Source organism: Artibeus jamaicensis, unplaced genomic scaffold, assembly GCF_021234435.1.
Source record: "Artibeus jamaicensis isolate MK-2021 breed Jamaican fruit bat unplaced genomic scaffold, CSHL_Jam_final contig_1410, whole genome shotgun sequence".
NCBI classification, from domain to species: Eukaryota; Metazoa; Chordata; class Mammalia; order Chiroptera; family Phyllostomidae; genus Artibeus; species Artibeus jamaicensis.
In genome coordinates, this window is record NW_026521281.1 from 1,011,783 (window position 1) to 1,026,978 (window position 15,196).

Below are 15,196 nucleotides of genomic sequence, written 5' to 3' on the forward strand. Positions count from 1 at the left end.
GTATGAGACAGAAAAATATGAAAGAGGTAAAAGCATTTTCGTAGCACAAGGGTAGGTAACAATCACCTTGGCTGGGAAAGATTTCATAGTAATAATATATTTTTAAAATCCTCACCTGAGGACATGTTTATTGATTTTAGAGAGAGGAATGGAGAGAATGAGAATGAGACAGACATCGATATGAGAGAAACACCAATCATTTGCCTCCTGTATGCACCCTGACTGAGAATCGAACCCACAACCAAGGTATGTGCATTCACCTGGAATTGAACCTGCAAACTTTTGGTGTATAGGACAACACTCCAACCAACTAAGCCACCCAGTCATGGCTCACAGTGATAACTTTTGAGCAAGAATAAGTAGGAACTTGCTATGCAAAGATGAGAGTAACACATGAAAAGCACTATGTGGAAAGACATGGTGTGTCTCAGAAACCAAAAAAAGTTCAGAATGTTTGGGTCATTTCAATGCTTGGAACAGGTATGAGTAAAGGCAAGCATGAAGAAAGCCTGATAAGAGTCTGGGATCAGACTGTGAAAGGAATTGTTTGCCACACTGAGAAGTCCAAACTTGGTAGGGTAAGCAAAAAGTAGCCGGTGGGTATCTTCAGGCACACAACCAAGTCAGCTTTGGTTTTCAGGATGGCACCTCTGACAGAAATGTGGAAGACAGAGTGGTAAAGGAATAAGCTGAGACTACTTTCATGGTTAAGGCAAGAAATGATGGTGGGGAAACCTTGCAGGCAAGAAGGGGCTGGAAAGAAGTATTCCAAGTCATGAAAGGCAAGGACCTACATCCAAGATTGCTCTATACAGCAAAGCTCTCATTTAGAATGGAAGGGCAGATAAAGTGCTTCCCAGATAAAGTCAAATTAAAGGAGTTCAGCATCACCAAGCCCTTATTATATGAAATGTTAAAGGGACTTATCTAAGAAAAAGAAGTTAAAGAAACATGAACAGTGAAAGGACAGCAAAGTCAGTTATTAAGAACCACACCTAAAAAACCAAAACCTAAGCGAACAACTAGAACAGGGACAGAATCAGCAAAATGGACATCACATGGAGGGTTTTCAGTGGGGAGAGGGAGGGAAAGAATGGGGAGAAAGGTACAAGGAATAAGCAGCATAATTGGTAGGCATAAAATCAATGGGGAGAGGTTAAGAATGGTATAGGTATATGTACAACCCATGGACATGAACTAAGGCGGGGGAATGCTGGACTGCTGGGGGTTGCAGGATGGAGAGGGGATAAAGGGAAAAGAGTAGGAAAACTGTAATAGCATAATCAATGAAATACACTTAAAAATGATGGCGGATAAATATTCAGAAGTGAGATTGCTGCATCATATATGCTAGTTCCAGTTTTAATTCTCTGAGAAACCTCTATAATGTTCTACATAGGGGCTGCACCAATTTACATTCATATCAGCAGGTGTGCAAGGTTTCCTTTTTTCCACATCCTCCACTTATTTCTTGGTACTAGCCATTCTAAACTTTGTGAGGTGGTATCTCATTCTGGTGTTGATTTGCATTTCCCTATTAACTAAAGATATTGAACATCTTTTCATGTGTCTGTTCGGCCTCTGTATGTGTTCTTTGCAAACTATTTAGGGCCTCTGACCATTTTTCTAATTCAGATTGTTTGGTTTCGTTGTTGTTGAGTTAGCTAAGTTCTTTTTATATTCTGGATATTAACCTCATCAGAAGTTATCATTTGCAAATATCTTCTTCCATTTGGTTGGCTGTCTTTTTTTTTTTTTTTGATAGTAGCCTGAACTAAGGCAATAGGGGCAGAAGTGGCTGCACTCGGAAGACATTTTTTCAGGTAAAAGTGACAGCATTTGACAACCAAGTAGATATGGGGAGGAAAAGGAGAATGAAGGTTTAAGAACTCCATCGCTTCATACATTTCTGGCTTGAAGAGACAACACTCATAGAAAAAGAGAATACAGAAAGCAGAATAAGTTTGTGGGGGGAGATACTGAGTTCCAACTTGGACATTTTTTAGTTTAAGTGACCTGTAAGACAAGGAGTAGCAGAGAGTTGAAAAGATGTGCAGACCAGTCAGGGCACATGCCTGGGTTGCAGGCCAGTTCCCAGCAGGGGATGCATGAGAGGCAACCATACATTGATTATTTCTCTCCCTCTCTTCCCCTCTAAAGATAAATAAATAAATAAATCTTAAAAAAAAAAAGATGTGCAGAAAGCTCATGAGAGGTTGAAGTAGAGAAAGGGTCTAGGAATCATGAGAATATAGTTAATAATTAAAGCTATAATAATGATATTATTACTCAAGAAATAAATAGAAGAATATGACTAGGACAAAAGCCTTGATAGTACCAATACTTAAGGAAGCAGGCAAAGGAGCAATAACATAGGAAAGAAGAAAGAACTAGTGAGCAGCACCATGAAATCCCAGGAAGAAAATTTAAGGAAAGGATGGTTCATCAGTGTCAATTATCTCACTAAGAGGGTAAGGAAATGGATCTGACAACTTCAAAATGGTGACATTAGATACCCAGTGGCAACAGCTTAGGGAATGGGAATTAATACAGTCTCCTTTTTTCAAGAATAATGGTTAAATGGAAGTATGGGCATAAGGATAACGGCTTAAAGAAATTACAAAGTAAAGGGGGAGCTTTTGGTTTTTTAAAGCTCATTTGTGTATGCTGTAAATGAAAGAACCCAGAGACAGAGAGACTGAAAATGCAGAAAAGAGATTATTACTTCTGAATTCCTGTACCATCACTATATGACTCATTCACTTGGCACTTAGCTTACACATTTGCCTTGCAGAGGCAGTATCATACATTCAGCAATACTGGGACTAACTAAATGCTCAACAAATCAAATTACTGTTTTTCTTTGTATTTCTATACATATCATCTAGCTAATAAAACAAAATGAAGGACAGTGTGGTTGGACTGTGGAAAGAGACTCTGAGTCACACTGACCCAGAACAAGGATTTTTATCCACCACTGATCAGTATCCATGCCAATGAAAAATGATCTCATCTCTTTGCACCGCAGTTATTAAACTGTTAAATGGGGAAGAATACCATGCAATTCTTGCAAGTTTTTGAGGATTAAACAAGACATTTTAAAAGCACTTTATACACAACTTGGTGTTCAAGTAGTAATAATTACTATTATAATTATTTTTCCTCCCGCTAGAGCACCTAGAAGAGTCACTGACCTTTTAGGATGTGTCTATCACTGAGGATAACTAAGTAATCAGGAGGAATAGCTGCCATTGCTACACTGTGTTCTAGAGAATGAAAACACAAAATGAAACCTGTTCTTGGTGAGACTTCTCAAACTTTGGTCATTTACATACCACCATGATTTCTGCCACATCCAAGTATTACATCTTAATACATTTCTTTAAATCAAGTCACTTTTTTTTAATTGGCTCCATTCTCAAGAATGATACCTGTGAAATGGTGGGTTTGATGTGATTTTTTTTCTAATATACAAGGTCTGTCCAGCAGGTATCCAGCCATGTAATATGAAAAATAGAGACATTTATTGAAGAAGATATAAGGTACAGGAAACACTGGGCATAGGGCAATGATGCCTCAGTCCCCTTCAAATTAGGCACCTTGGGACCTCACAGTTCTTCCAATTGCTATCGACTGCCCCATTGTATTTTCCTGAATCTCATTTAAGGTCTGAAATCTCTTCCCTTTCAAAGGTGATTTTAGTTTTGGGAAAAGCTGAAGTTGCAGGGTGCCAAATCTGGGCTGTAAGGGGGCTGAGTCACCGGGGGGTTTGATGTTTTGCCAAAAAACTGCAGGAGACATGATGCATGAACAGGCACGTTATCGTAATAAAGCTGCCAATCACCAGCTGCCCATGGCTACAGTCTTCTGAATCATCTGAATAGTTTCTGCAGGGGAATGTCCAAGCTTAATGCAAAATTTGATGCAGATTTGTCGCTCTACTTGCTGAAGTCATTTTGAATGTGACAACCACACAGTACACATGCTCACTCAATGGCATCTACCACCCCCACTGACTAGTACAGTGAAGTTGTCATTGTTCATGCACGCCCATTCCAGTCCACTCTCCTTAGCTGCCAGGTTATATGAATGTCACACAAACCATTTTCATTATATTAACAATGGCTGGACTTTTCCTGGACAGACCTCATATATTAACCATTAAAACAAAGCATTCATGCCCTTAATCGTGCCATGTCATTTCCCAAATTACACTCTTTTTTTTAATTTTTAAAAAGATTTTATTTATTTTATTTTTAGAGAGAGGAAGGAAAGGAGGAGAGGGAGAGAAACCTCAGTGTATGGTTGCCTCTCAAGTGCCCCCTACTGGGGACCTGGCCTGCAACCCAGGCATGTGCCCTGACTCAGAATCAAACTGGCGACCCCCTAGTTCACAGGCTGGCACTCAATCCACTGACCCACACCAGCCAGGGCTGACCTAGAATACATTAAAAAAAAAAGAAAGAAAGGAGAGAGAGAGAAAGAGAGAGAGGGAGACAGAAAGGGAGAGAGGGAGAAAAAGGAAAAGAGAAGAGAAGAGAAGAGAAGAGAAGAGAAGAGAAGAGAAGAGAAGAGAAGAGAAGAGAAGAGAAGAGAAGAGAAAAAAGAAAAGAAAAGAAAAGAAGAGAAGAGAAAAGAAAAGAAAAAAGAAAAGAAAAGGTAGACATGCAGATCATCAAAGTGAAAACTGTTATCTTCCAGATACTGGAACAGTCCTCCAAAAAGTCAAGCCACAGTAAGTTATTAACCAATACCTTCCAAATCTGCGCTATAAACCAGAAAGTTCTCTAAAACAACAACAAAATCATTGACCAGAACCAGGAGAGGGAACTTTACTCACTGGTAATATCTACAGATATTTTACATTTGCAATTTTAGAGCCACTCTTAAATCCATTACATTAAAAGCCACATCACACTTTTAAAAGTTACTCTTACATTCCATTCTCTTAGGATCACAGACCTATTCATTCAGGGAACAAAATGTATCCTGCGCCTAAAATATACAAGATACTATAAAGAATATGAAAGAGTTTGTTTATAATCTAGCATTAGGAATAAGATTTACTTATTTGCCCAATGGTGGTTCTTGGGACTTAAGAGGGCTGCTGGAATTATACTTTACAAAATATTTTATTATGGAAAATTTCAAATATATGGCATAGTTAAAATTTTACATTGAACATGCAAATACTCAACCACCAAATTCTATTATTTTTACTATACTTGCTTTCTCGCACATCCATTCATTCATCCATCCTATTTTTTATGAATTATTGAGATTTAGAAATGAGACTATATGTTGATCCATGGACATGAACATGGTCTGGGGATTGCCTGAGGGCATACGGGGTGCTGGGTGGAGGGGGACAAAGGTGAGAAAATTGGAGAAACTGTAATAGCATAATAAAATTTTTAAAAAGGCAAAAAAAGAGAAAATGATACTATATGTGATGAATTTTAGTAGGCCATCTTAGAGTTGTTTCTCAAAAATCTTGGTGGGGTGCATCAACCCCAAATTTTGGAAACCACAAACCTATGTTCAGTGTTCAACTCTACTGCCAACCTCTAATCAAGACCTATTCAGGGCTCACAATCAGCCATTTTAGATCTCCACAGCCTTGTGTACTATCTGAACTTTTTATTCTTCCTTGTACACTATCTGAGCATCCTTCAAGGCTCAGCATCAACCTGTAAAGCCACCCCCAACTTTCACAACCTCACCCAGAATTAACCATGCCTCGCATAAAGGCCCATAATTTACAATTAGCCCTTAGTGTCTGTGGCTTTGTTTTCCAACAGGCTCTTTTCCTAAACTGACTTCCTTGAGGGCAGGGGTCCTCCTATTTACCTCTGAACCCTCAGCTACCAGCATAGTACCCAGCCTATATAGCAAACACTCAATAAAAAATATAATATAAATTAATGATCCAAACCTGTGCTTACCCAGGAGCCAGGGAAGATTTTAGTGGAGTGTAGGAATGACCTAATCAAATAGGCACTTTACAAAGATTCCTTCTAGAGAGCACGGTGGTTAAGAGCAGGAGTTTTGGAGCCAGAATGCCTGGGCATGAATCCAAGCTCTGTCATTTATTGCTGGGTGACTCCAGGGAAGTTTCTAAACTTTCTGTGCCTCAGTTTCTTCATTTGGAAAAAGAATATTACTGCTTCACAGGTTATTACGAGGATCAAATGAGATTTTTCTTGTCAAAGCACATAAATTAGCACCTGGCCAGCAAGCCAGTTAACAATGACAATGAGGTATAAAGTCCTAACAGGGGTGTCCAACCTTTTGGTGTCTCTGGGCAACACTGGAAAAAGAAGAGTTGTCTTGGGCATTAAATACATTAAATATATTAAATACATTGCAACGTGTAACCACAAAAAAATCTCATACTCTTTTAGGTAAATTAACAATTTTGTGTTGGGCTGCACATAGCCATCCTGAGCTGAATGCAGCCCGCAGGCCTCAGGTCAGACACCCCTGCCTTGGGTGGTAGTGGTGAAAACAAAGTGGAAAGAATGGCCACAAGCCCCAACTCCTGTGGCTCAGTGGATTGAGCACCTATCTGCAAACCAAAGGGTTGCCAGTATGATTCTCAGTCAGGGCCCAAGGCTAGGTTGCAGGCCAGGTCCGCAGTGGGGGGGGGTATGCGAGAGGCAACCACACATTGGTTTATCTCCGCCTCTTTCTACCTCCCTCCCCCCTCTCTAAAAATAAATAAATAAAATATTTTTTAAAAGGATGGCCACGAATGACCAATCTACTGAGAAGTGTTAAGTCAGGAAACCAAGCAAAATGAGCATCTGTTATATATACACTTTCTACTTTGCATATTTGACATAGCTCGTGATTGGATTTTTCATTATTAAAAATACCTATAATTTACCAAGCCTAGGCACAGATTTGATGCTGGGCACAAAGGAGTCTAGTATGACCTAACTCTAGCTACAAACTACGACCACTGCAAACTTCTCTAGGTAGGTCTTTCAGTCTGTCAGCTGCAAGGTTTTTCATCACTCCTTGTAGCACCATTTCCTTAGTTCATGGTCCCCACAATCCCTGTCCATCTTCTGCCTGTGAGCACATCCCCAAGAGCCTTGGGGTGTAAATGGGTTTGAGGTTTTGTCCTACCCAACCCTGTACTACTTTTCTTTTCCTTCGTCCCGCCCACGTCATTTACTTCTCAAGCCTTGCTATTCCCCACACGTAGGTACTTGAAACCTAAGAGCATGGGAAAGCAATAGAGAAACAGCAGTAGTGCCAAGAACTGGGGATGCTGCCAAGCTCTTCCCCAAGCTCCACATGCACTGACCAACTACATGTGGAGACTGGACTAAACTGCCCATGGGGCCTCACATTCTTGATAGTCCCTTTTGCTTCTGCTCATCTTCTTTCTCCTACTTAAAGCAGCCTCCTCCCAAACCAGTAACCAATTCAAATTCAACCTATCCTTGAAGACCCAGGTGAGGTCCAAGTTCTTCAAGAAAACCTCTGCTGACCATTTTAGCCCACAGATATCTCCCTCCAACACCATCCCAAAGCAGGTACTATACTTACCATATGTACCATGAAGCATAATCACATACACACTTATACCATTAAGTAAATGTTTCACATACATATATTTGATTTCTCAAGGACAGGACCATGTCTCACATGTTTTTTAAAACTCTTACTCTCAAGAGGCTAATACTTGTTGCACAGTGACTGAATCAGTGAAATTTTTTGTGTTTAGGCTAAGGAAGGAGGAGATAGAAGCATTTGAAATAAAAAAAAAGGTTGAATGGATATATGGGTAAAAAAAGCACTAGGTCAACATGGTAAAAATATTGCAGAAGAAAGGTGTTCAATTAACATCTGTTCAACGGATTTCCTGCAAGGCTAAACAAAGATATACAAAAGAGATGCCAACTGGAAAAACTTGGAAAAAGGCATTTCAGCTTTAGGCAGAACACAGCAAAAGAAAGATGTGGCTACAAAAGAAATTCTTGTAAGACACAGGTATAGGACAACTGGTTAAGTGGAAGGTAAAAGGAGTTATTGGGATGGCAGGGGTAGAAATGTGGTTAAATAGGAGAGGGAATAGGTAGGGGGTGAGTGGATGGATAAAATGATCGAGGGTAGTTAGCAAATGGGTTAGCTGACTGGGCAGTAAGTGGTAGATGGGAGGCAAGTATGTAGGTGGGTAGTTAGGTGTTTAGTTGGGAGGGTAAAGGTATGAGGCACATTATTGAAGATCCGGCCCCTCCCTCACCTTGACCCGGAAGCGGATGAGTGCTAGCCTCACGCAGTGGCTCAGGCAGGCCGGTGGCAGGAACCAGGCCCGTGGAGGAGGGGTGCCCTTGTTGCCCACGTGTCCCACGATCAGCTGCGCCGTCTGCCGCTCAGTCTGGCACCGACGGCCCCACTCAGCCAGCCGTTCCTTGCCCAGGCCCCCGGGGAACATGACCACCAGCTCCAGGCCGTCGCCCCCGGAACAGGCACAAGCCTGGCATAGCGCTGACAAATAGCCCAGCATGGCGTTCCACTGGCCGCCACACACCCAATCAGTCTGGTAGCCGCCATAAAGCCGCGGCAGCGCCGAGCCCGCATCTACCAGCACCCGGGCCCCGGGAATCTGGGGGGGTGGCGGGGGTGGCGGTGGCGGCGGCGGGTGCAGGCCGGAATGCCCCTGGCCGAGGTGGTGGAAATGGTGAGCAGGGTGATGGTGCCGAGTCGGCCCCGCGCCCCCGGAGTAGGCACCCAAAGCAGCGGGTGGGAGCGGCGGTTGCAGGGGAGCGGAGCCCCTGGCGACGCGTGGAGCCCCGGGCGCTAGGGCTGCTGTAGGTGGCAGCTGGCGACGCTGGAACTGCTGCTGCTGGCGCGACACCGTGCGCGCGAGTTTGAGAAGGTCCACGGGCACCACGGCCCCGGGACAGCGCTTCTCCAGGAACTCTTGGAAGCCCTGGACGCCCATGCTTCTTCGGCAGGCAGACGAGACAGCGGCTGCGCGAGCTAGCTAGGCGGTAATCTGGGCGCGAAGCTGGGGGCGGGCGCGTGCGCACTCCGCGGGGGGCGAAGGGGCGGGAAAAGGATTCAGGAGAGGAAGGGTAAGCGAATTAGGGAGTGAGGGCGGGGTGGGAAAAAGACCACAGATTGGATTTGTGTGGAGAGGAGGGATGAAGCCAACGGGATTTAGGAGAGACTAGAAGGATAAAAGCGTTAACGGGGTTTAGTTTCTTTTTTTCCCCTCTCCAGCCTCTCTTCACTGTTTCACAAATGGTGAAGCCTGTTCCTTCCACCTCCGGAAGCCATGTTGCCTAGTCTTGGTGGTACACACTTTCTAGGTGAAGAAGGGGCGGGGGGGGGGTAGGGCCAGGCGGGGCAGAGAGGCATCCTGGGAGTTGTAGTATTCTCTCCAGCCTCGGGATATTGTCCGGTAACAAGATTACCACTCCCTGCAGCCCTTGAGCTCACAGGGTCACAAGTGGTGGGGCGTGGCGATGTGTGTTCAGAATTTGCACTCCAAGTCCTGGCATCCACCGAATTGCTTCAGGCCATTTACTGCCTTTAAGAGGAAAAGGGGTTTAAGGGGGAAAGGAGTGGTGCATCATGGGAAAGGAAGTGGAGTGGATTAAGTCAATTCTGCTATAAAGTATACAAAAAATCTTTAGGAGGTGGAATTTTCATTTCAAGAGGAAAATAATATATGTAACTTTTAGTAAATGAGAATTAAGGACAGTTGTGCAACATAAAAATAATAACCACCATTTCTGTAGTGATCCACTTGTAGCTACTGCAATTCTTTAAAGAAGGGTTGTTGGCTCCGATTAATGAATGGTGAAACTTACATTATTTATTTGCCCAAGGCAATGCAGAGAAAAAGTGAAATTTAATATCTCTTGTCCTCGGGATCTTTTTGGTCAGGGAGATAAGCACCAACACAAATTAAACTGCAAGTTGTACCTTTCTGGTATTCACTGAGCTATAGTGTCCTGTAGTTAGGACCTCTGTTTTTACAACTCATTGTGAATCAATCTGTCAGAGAGATCTAGCAAAATAACCACAAGGACTCCAATTACAGGTGTACAGAATCCATATTTTGAAAACTATATTTTCAGCATGTTCCTCAGTTGATTACAATTTAGCACCAGTCTTCTGACTGACTTTTAGGGCTTACTCTTTCATCAGCAGAAGGGTAGAAAAAATATTTTCTGTAACAGTGAGTAGTAGCCAAAGCAGCTTGGAACTTAATGGAAGGTGGGAGATAATGGTAGCCAGAGTTAGAACCCAAAAGTGCAGAACCCAAGAGTAGTCAAGAAGGATGAAGTCTGAGAATAGTTTAATAGGAGGCAAAAGCTTAAAAAGTTTCCAACTCCATAAAGGAGTTTATCATAAAAGAATAGTGGAGATAGAACAAATTAGATTGACAGATAATAAGTATATGGTGAAGCGGGGCACTTAGGTAACTCCTTTGAAAACCAGCAGTGGAAGGAGAGAGCAGTGGCTGGAGGGGATGGAGAAGGGAAGGAATAAAAGTTTTCTAGTATAGCCCTGGCTGGTGTGGCTCAGTGGATTGAGCACTGGCCCGTGAACCAGAGGATCGAGGTTCAATTCCCAGTCAGGGCACATCCCAGCCCAGGACACATGAGAGGCAACAATACATTGATATTTCTCTCCCTCTCTCCTTCCCTTCCCCTCTAAAGATAAACAAGTAAAGTCTTTATAAAAAACTAGTGTAATGGACACTTACAACCCTTCCTTTCTGGGAATTGACCCTCCTCCAATTTACAGAGTTACAGTAAAACCTGAAATGTTCCTATAACCATGGCTAATTAGGCCAAAGGTAGACAAATAAGCTAAATAAGCTAAACTGGCTTGATCAGAATCTCATTCCCTAGAAATTTGGAATTAGACCAAAGAGATCTGTTCCTCTGAGTGTAAAACTTGGAAGCTGTCACCAATCAGTTTTCCTACGAGAGACAGAAGTAACAGATGCTGGTCTGCAGAAAAAGAAAAAAAAATGTAGACTCAAAGCAGACACTAGAGATAGGGGGTCTTCACTGTGTTTAAGTCCAGGTTCTAGATCATTCCTGAAGCTTTCTTGTCCTTGGTTTCCCTAAGGCAGCCCCACATTCTTACTATTACTAGTTTTCTTTAAGATAACTCAGAATGTACTTATAACAAAAAATGTTCATTCATAAACTGGTACCCAGAAATACAGTGTATGGCAAATTTGAGACCCTCAAATATGGAACTGGCAGAGACTGGAGGTCTTCCAGATCAGTTCATGAAAAGTTGGCATTTTGTTACCTGGCAGTAAAGCAGTTCCTTATTGTTCTCGGAACTGAAAACACAGCAGCCCTTCTGTCTGTATTAAGAGATATCTTGTTGCTGAGGATCAGACAGTCATGGACTTTGCTGACTTACAGTAGAACTGTTACATAAAATGTTCACTGATTAAAAATGGCACAGGCAATTGGAATGATGTTATGTGTATAAGCTGCTCTTGACCTTCAACCCCCCCCCCCATGTGATGATGTCGCACTCTGTAAGTGCAGTCAGCTGGAGTGCAAGGAGGTGAGAGTAAGTGTAACAATTCTCAGGGAGATCAGAGAAGACAGGCTTCACAGCCTTGAACTCGGCCTGCTGTTTGCTGCCCAAGCTCTGAACTGCAGGTGTGGAGCAGAATGGCAGAGAAAATGAGCCAAGCCTTTAGGTAGAATGCTAAGAAATATAACCTGGAACGACATGAGCCAGGTTAAGATTTGAAGACTCAAAAAGCATAACTTGACAAGATTCTTGGCACTTGTGATTAGCATTCTGAATCCCCTCAAATGAAATATATAAGCAGTCAAATGTTTTGAGGAGGTTGTAGCACTAGAAAATCGTATCTGGTAAATAGGGATCAGGAGCTAGAGCAGTGATTCTCTCTCAACCAGTGTATCAGGATCACCTACAAACTACTGGAAATGTAAATTCTCAGGTCTCTCCTTAGACCTCCAGAATCAGAAACTGAGGATGCGAGCCAGGGATCTGTGGTTTAGTGTCAAAGATAAACAAAGTGGAGCAGTAGTTAAAGCAATGAAGTCAGATTTTATCCAATCATTACCAACATTAAGGGAAAGAGCTGAGCCCCATTCCCATTTGTGCAGGGATGACTGGGCCTTTTATTTTATTGTTATTTTAAAAATCTTCACCCGAGGATATGCTAATTGATTTTAGAGAGAGAGGAACCAGGGGAAAAATACCAAAGTGAGAGAGAAACATAAATCAGTTGCCTCCTATATGTTCCCTGACTGAAGATCAAACCCATAACCTAAATACGTGCCCTGACTGGGAATCAAACACATAACCTTTTGGTGTATGGGTGATGCTCTAACCAACTGAACCATCTGGCCAGGGTGTGACTGGGCATTTTAAAGGAGGGAGAGGAGCAAGCAGGGTTTCAGTAGAGTCAGGGAAGTGGAAATTTACAAAGGGTCGCTCAGTGTTAAGTGCAGCCAGGCCAGCCGTGCCTGCTAGCTGTCAGTTACTGAAGTTAGGAGTCTAGCCTCCCAAAGAGACTAGGAGATAGAGACCCAGGGGCAGGCATCTTGATGGTTGTATTTCAAGGGGACGGTCCTTGACAGAAACACATCTACATCTTAAAGGGACAGGGGAAGAAATCACAGTTGTAATCCTCTTTTAGTAAATGCTCAAGGCAAGGGAGGTCAGGGTCTAAGTCAAGTGTCTGCTAGAACAAAAGAAACCTACATTCTTTTGACAGCCTTGAGATTTTCCGGGTGGGAACTCTGCCTTAGGCTGCTTAAATGCCACAGGACAATTTAGTGAAGTCTCTTAGTGCAGGTGTTTGAACTGAGTGTTTGTGTTGAGTTTTTGCAGGTCTCACTAGCCCTCCTGGTAATTCTAAAGCACTCTCAAGTTTGAGAATCACTGCTTTTCTAAAGTGTACCCTGGCCCAAATACAGACTGTTAAGCAAGAAGGTGCATCAATAAGTTGACTCCCATAGATTTTTCTCTTTTTTAAAAATTTTATTTTACTTGCTGTTCAAGTACAGTTTTCTGCCTTTTATTCCCAGCCCAGCCCACCCCCCAGAACCCTCCCCACCTTCCTCCTGTTTCCACCCCCCCTTATTTTTGTCCACGTGTTCTTTATACTTGTTCCCGTAAACCCTTCCCCTTTTCCCCTGAAATTCACTCCCCTCTCCCCTCTGGTCACTGTCAGCCTGTTCTTTATTTCAGTCATTTTTCAATACCTGTGATTTAGTTCTTTTATTCCTACCCAGGTGGAAATGGTGCATACTCAGACCTGGTGGCTGATAATGGTGTGCCCTTCTCCTTTCCTAAAAGGGAATTTTTATGATGATTAATCTGATTATTTCTTTGTTTAATATTAGATCTATAGGTGGCAGTTAAGTTTATTAAAGGTTTAGGGTCAAGAGGAGCCACATTTAGATTGTTACTGAATTAGATGAGGAAGGGGCATGTCTATGCCATGCCGTTGCTTCTGGATTCAGTAGCTGCATGTGGCAGGCAGTTGCCCATGGGTTGTATTAGGTGTGGGCATTTTTGCAATTGTAGATAAGGAGGAAATGGGCTGTAAAGAGGAAGGCTATAAGTAAACATATATTGTTTTGTCTTCCCCAGAACCTCCTTTCTACAACCTTCTCTACTTTCTCCTTCATGGTTGCAGCAGAAACCATCCTTTCCAGAGAATCTTGGATTGAGCTGGAGGCAAGATGAAAAATTTCGGCTGCATTCAAGCACCTGATTTACTTGTCCCTAAAGTCCATCTGCATTATCCCTGATTTTTGTGAGACATCACCATTTTTATAATAAATTCGTCTTTTTGCTTCAGCTTGTTAAAAATTGGGTTCCTATTACTTACGAACAAGAATCTTAACATATATGCTACAGGAGAAACTACATGCTTGACATAGGTCCTAGAGAGGATAGAGAAAACAGGCCAAAGCCCTGAAAGCAGAAGTGTATAGTAGATGTTACAGAACAGTGGTTAAGTGTGTACTTTGGAACCAAGATCTGTGTTCTAATACCAGTTTAACTTTTTATTAGCTATATAACTTTAACAAGTTACTTAACCTCTTGATCCATTACTGTGTCTGGGAAATAGGGACTCATTAATTTATTTAACAGATTTAATTGGTCCCTACTACATGCAAAGAATAAAGACAGGTACTGGGAGAGAGGAGTTTTCTTCTTAAGTTAAATGTATTGGGGTGGCATTGGTTAATAAGACAGGGAGCTTAGAAGGGAGATGGTGATGATACTTCAGAAGCTTGTGAAGATTAAAGGACATAGTAAAGTGCTTGGCAGAACTGGCACAGTAAGCAGCTAATAAATGTTACTTATTATCATGAAGGATGCAGAGAAGCATAAAGAGGTTTTGTGGAGAATTCATTTTTGACTATCTTCTCTTTTTTTAAAGGATTTTATTTATTTACTTTTTATAGAAAAAGGAAAGTAGGGAGACAGAGAGGGAGAGAAACATTGATGTCTTAGAGATTCATCTCTGGCTGGGTTGCCTCCCACACCCTTCCCCCGGCCTCACCAACTGGGGAACTGGCCTGCAACCCAGGCATGTGCCCTGACTGGGAATTGAATTGCTGACCTATTGGTTTGCAGACCAGTACTTAATCCACTGAGCCATACTGTCTTCTGAACTGTCTTCTGAAATCTTCCACCTAAGTGGTAACTAGCTGTTCAGTTTCTGTAAGGGGCCCACTTAGCTTTCTTCCTCAAATCCTTGGGGCATGTTTGAGAGGCTATAAGATCATATGGTTATAGAAAATAATTCATTAGAAGGTCTAATGAGACTGCCATATTGCTTGAGTTTCTTTTTTTTAACTTACTTGATTGCATGACATTGGTTAATAAAACTCTATAGGTTCCATGTGTACAATTCTATAATATAGCATCTGTATATTGGACTGTGTTCAAGTGCTTCAGATTCTTGAACCTGCAACTGGGTAATTGAGTATATCACCTCAAAGTGCACCTTTTATCAAAGTTAGACCTGGTAAGTACAATTATACAAATTCCAATGATTAAAATGGAAATTTGAAAATATTTTATTAGTTAATTTTTAAAAAATATTTTATTTATTTATTTTTAGAGAGCGGGAAGGGAAGGAGAAAGAGTGGGAAAGAAACATTAATGTGTGGTTGCCTCTCATGTTTCCCCTCCTGGGGAC

The 15,196-nt window shown here is 42.1% G+C and overlaps 1 protein-coding gene and 1 long non-coding RNA gene across 5 annotated transcripts in view; one reads left to right on the forward strand and one right to left on the reverse strand.

Moving 5' to 3' along the window:
- Positions 1-8,959, reverse strand: part of FAM120C (family with sequence similarity 120C) — a 108,354-nt gene extending 99,395 nt beyond the window's left edge. For all 4 annotated transcript variants that reach the window (XM_037153663.2, XM_037153662.2, XM_037153665.2 and 1 more), the window contains exon 1: positions 8,258-8,959. In XM_037153663.2, the coding sequence (XP_037009558.2) occupies positions 8,258-8,959 (702 nt within the window). The remainder of the gene's footprint in view (positions 1-8,257) is intronic.
- On the forward strand, positions 8,922-13,842 carry LOC119055469 (uncharacterized). The gene is made up of 2 exons (XR_005083702.2): positions 8,922-9,008; positions 13,633-13,842. It is a non-coding gene; the product is annotated as an uncharacterized LOC119055469 (long non-coding RNA).
- Positions 13,843-15,196: the final 1,354 nt, after the last annotated feature.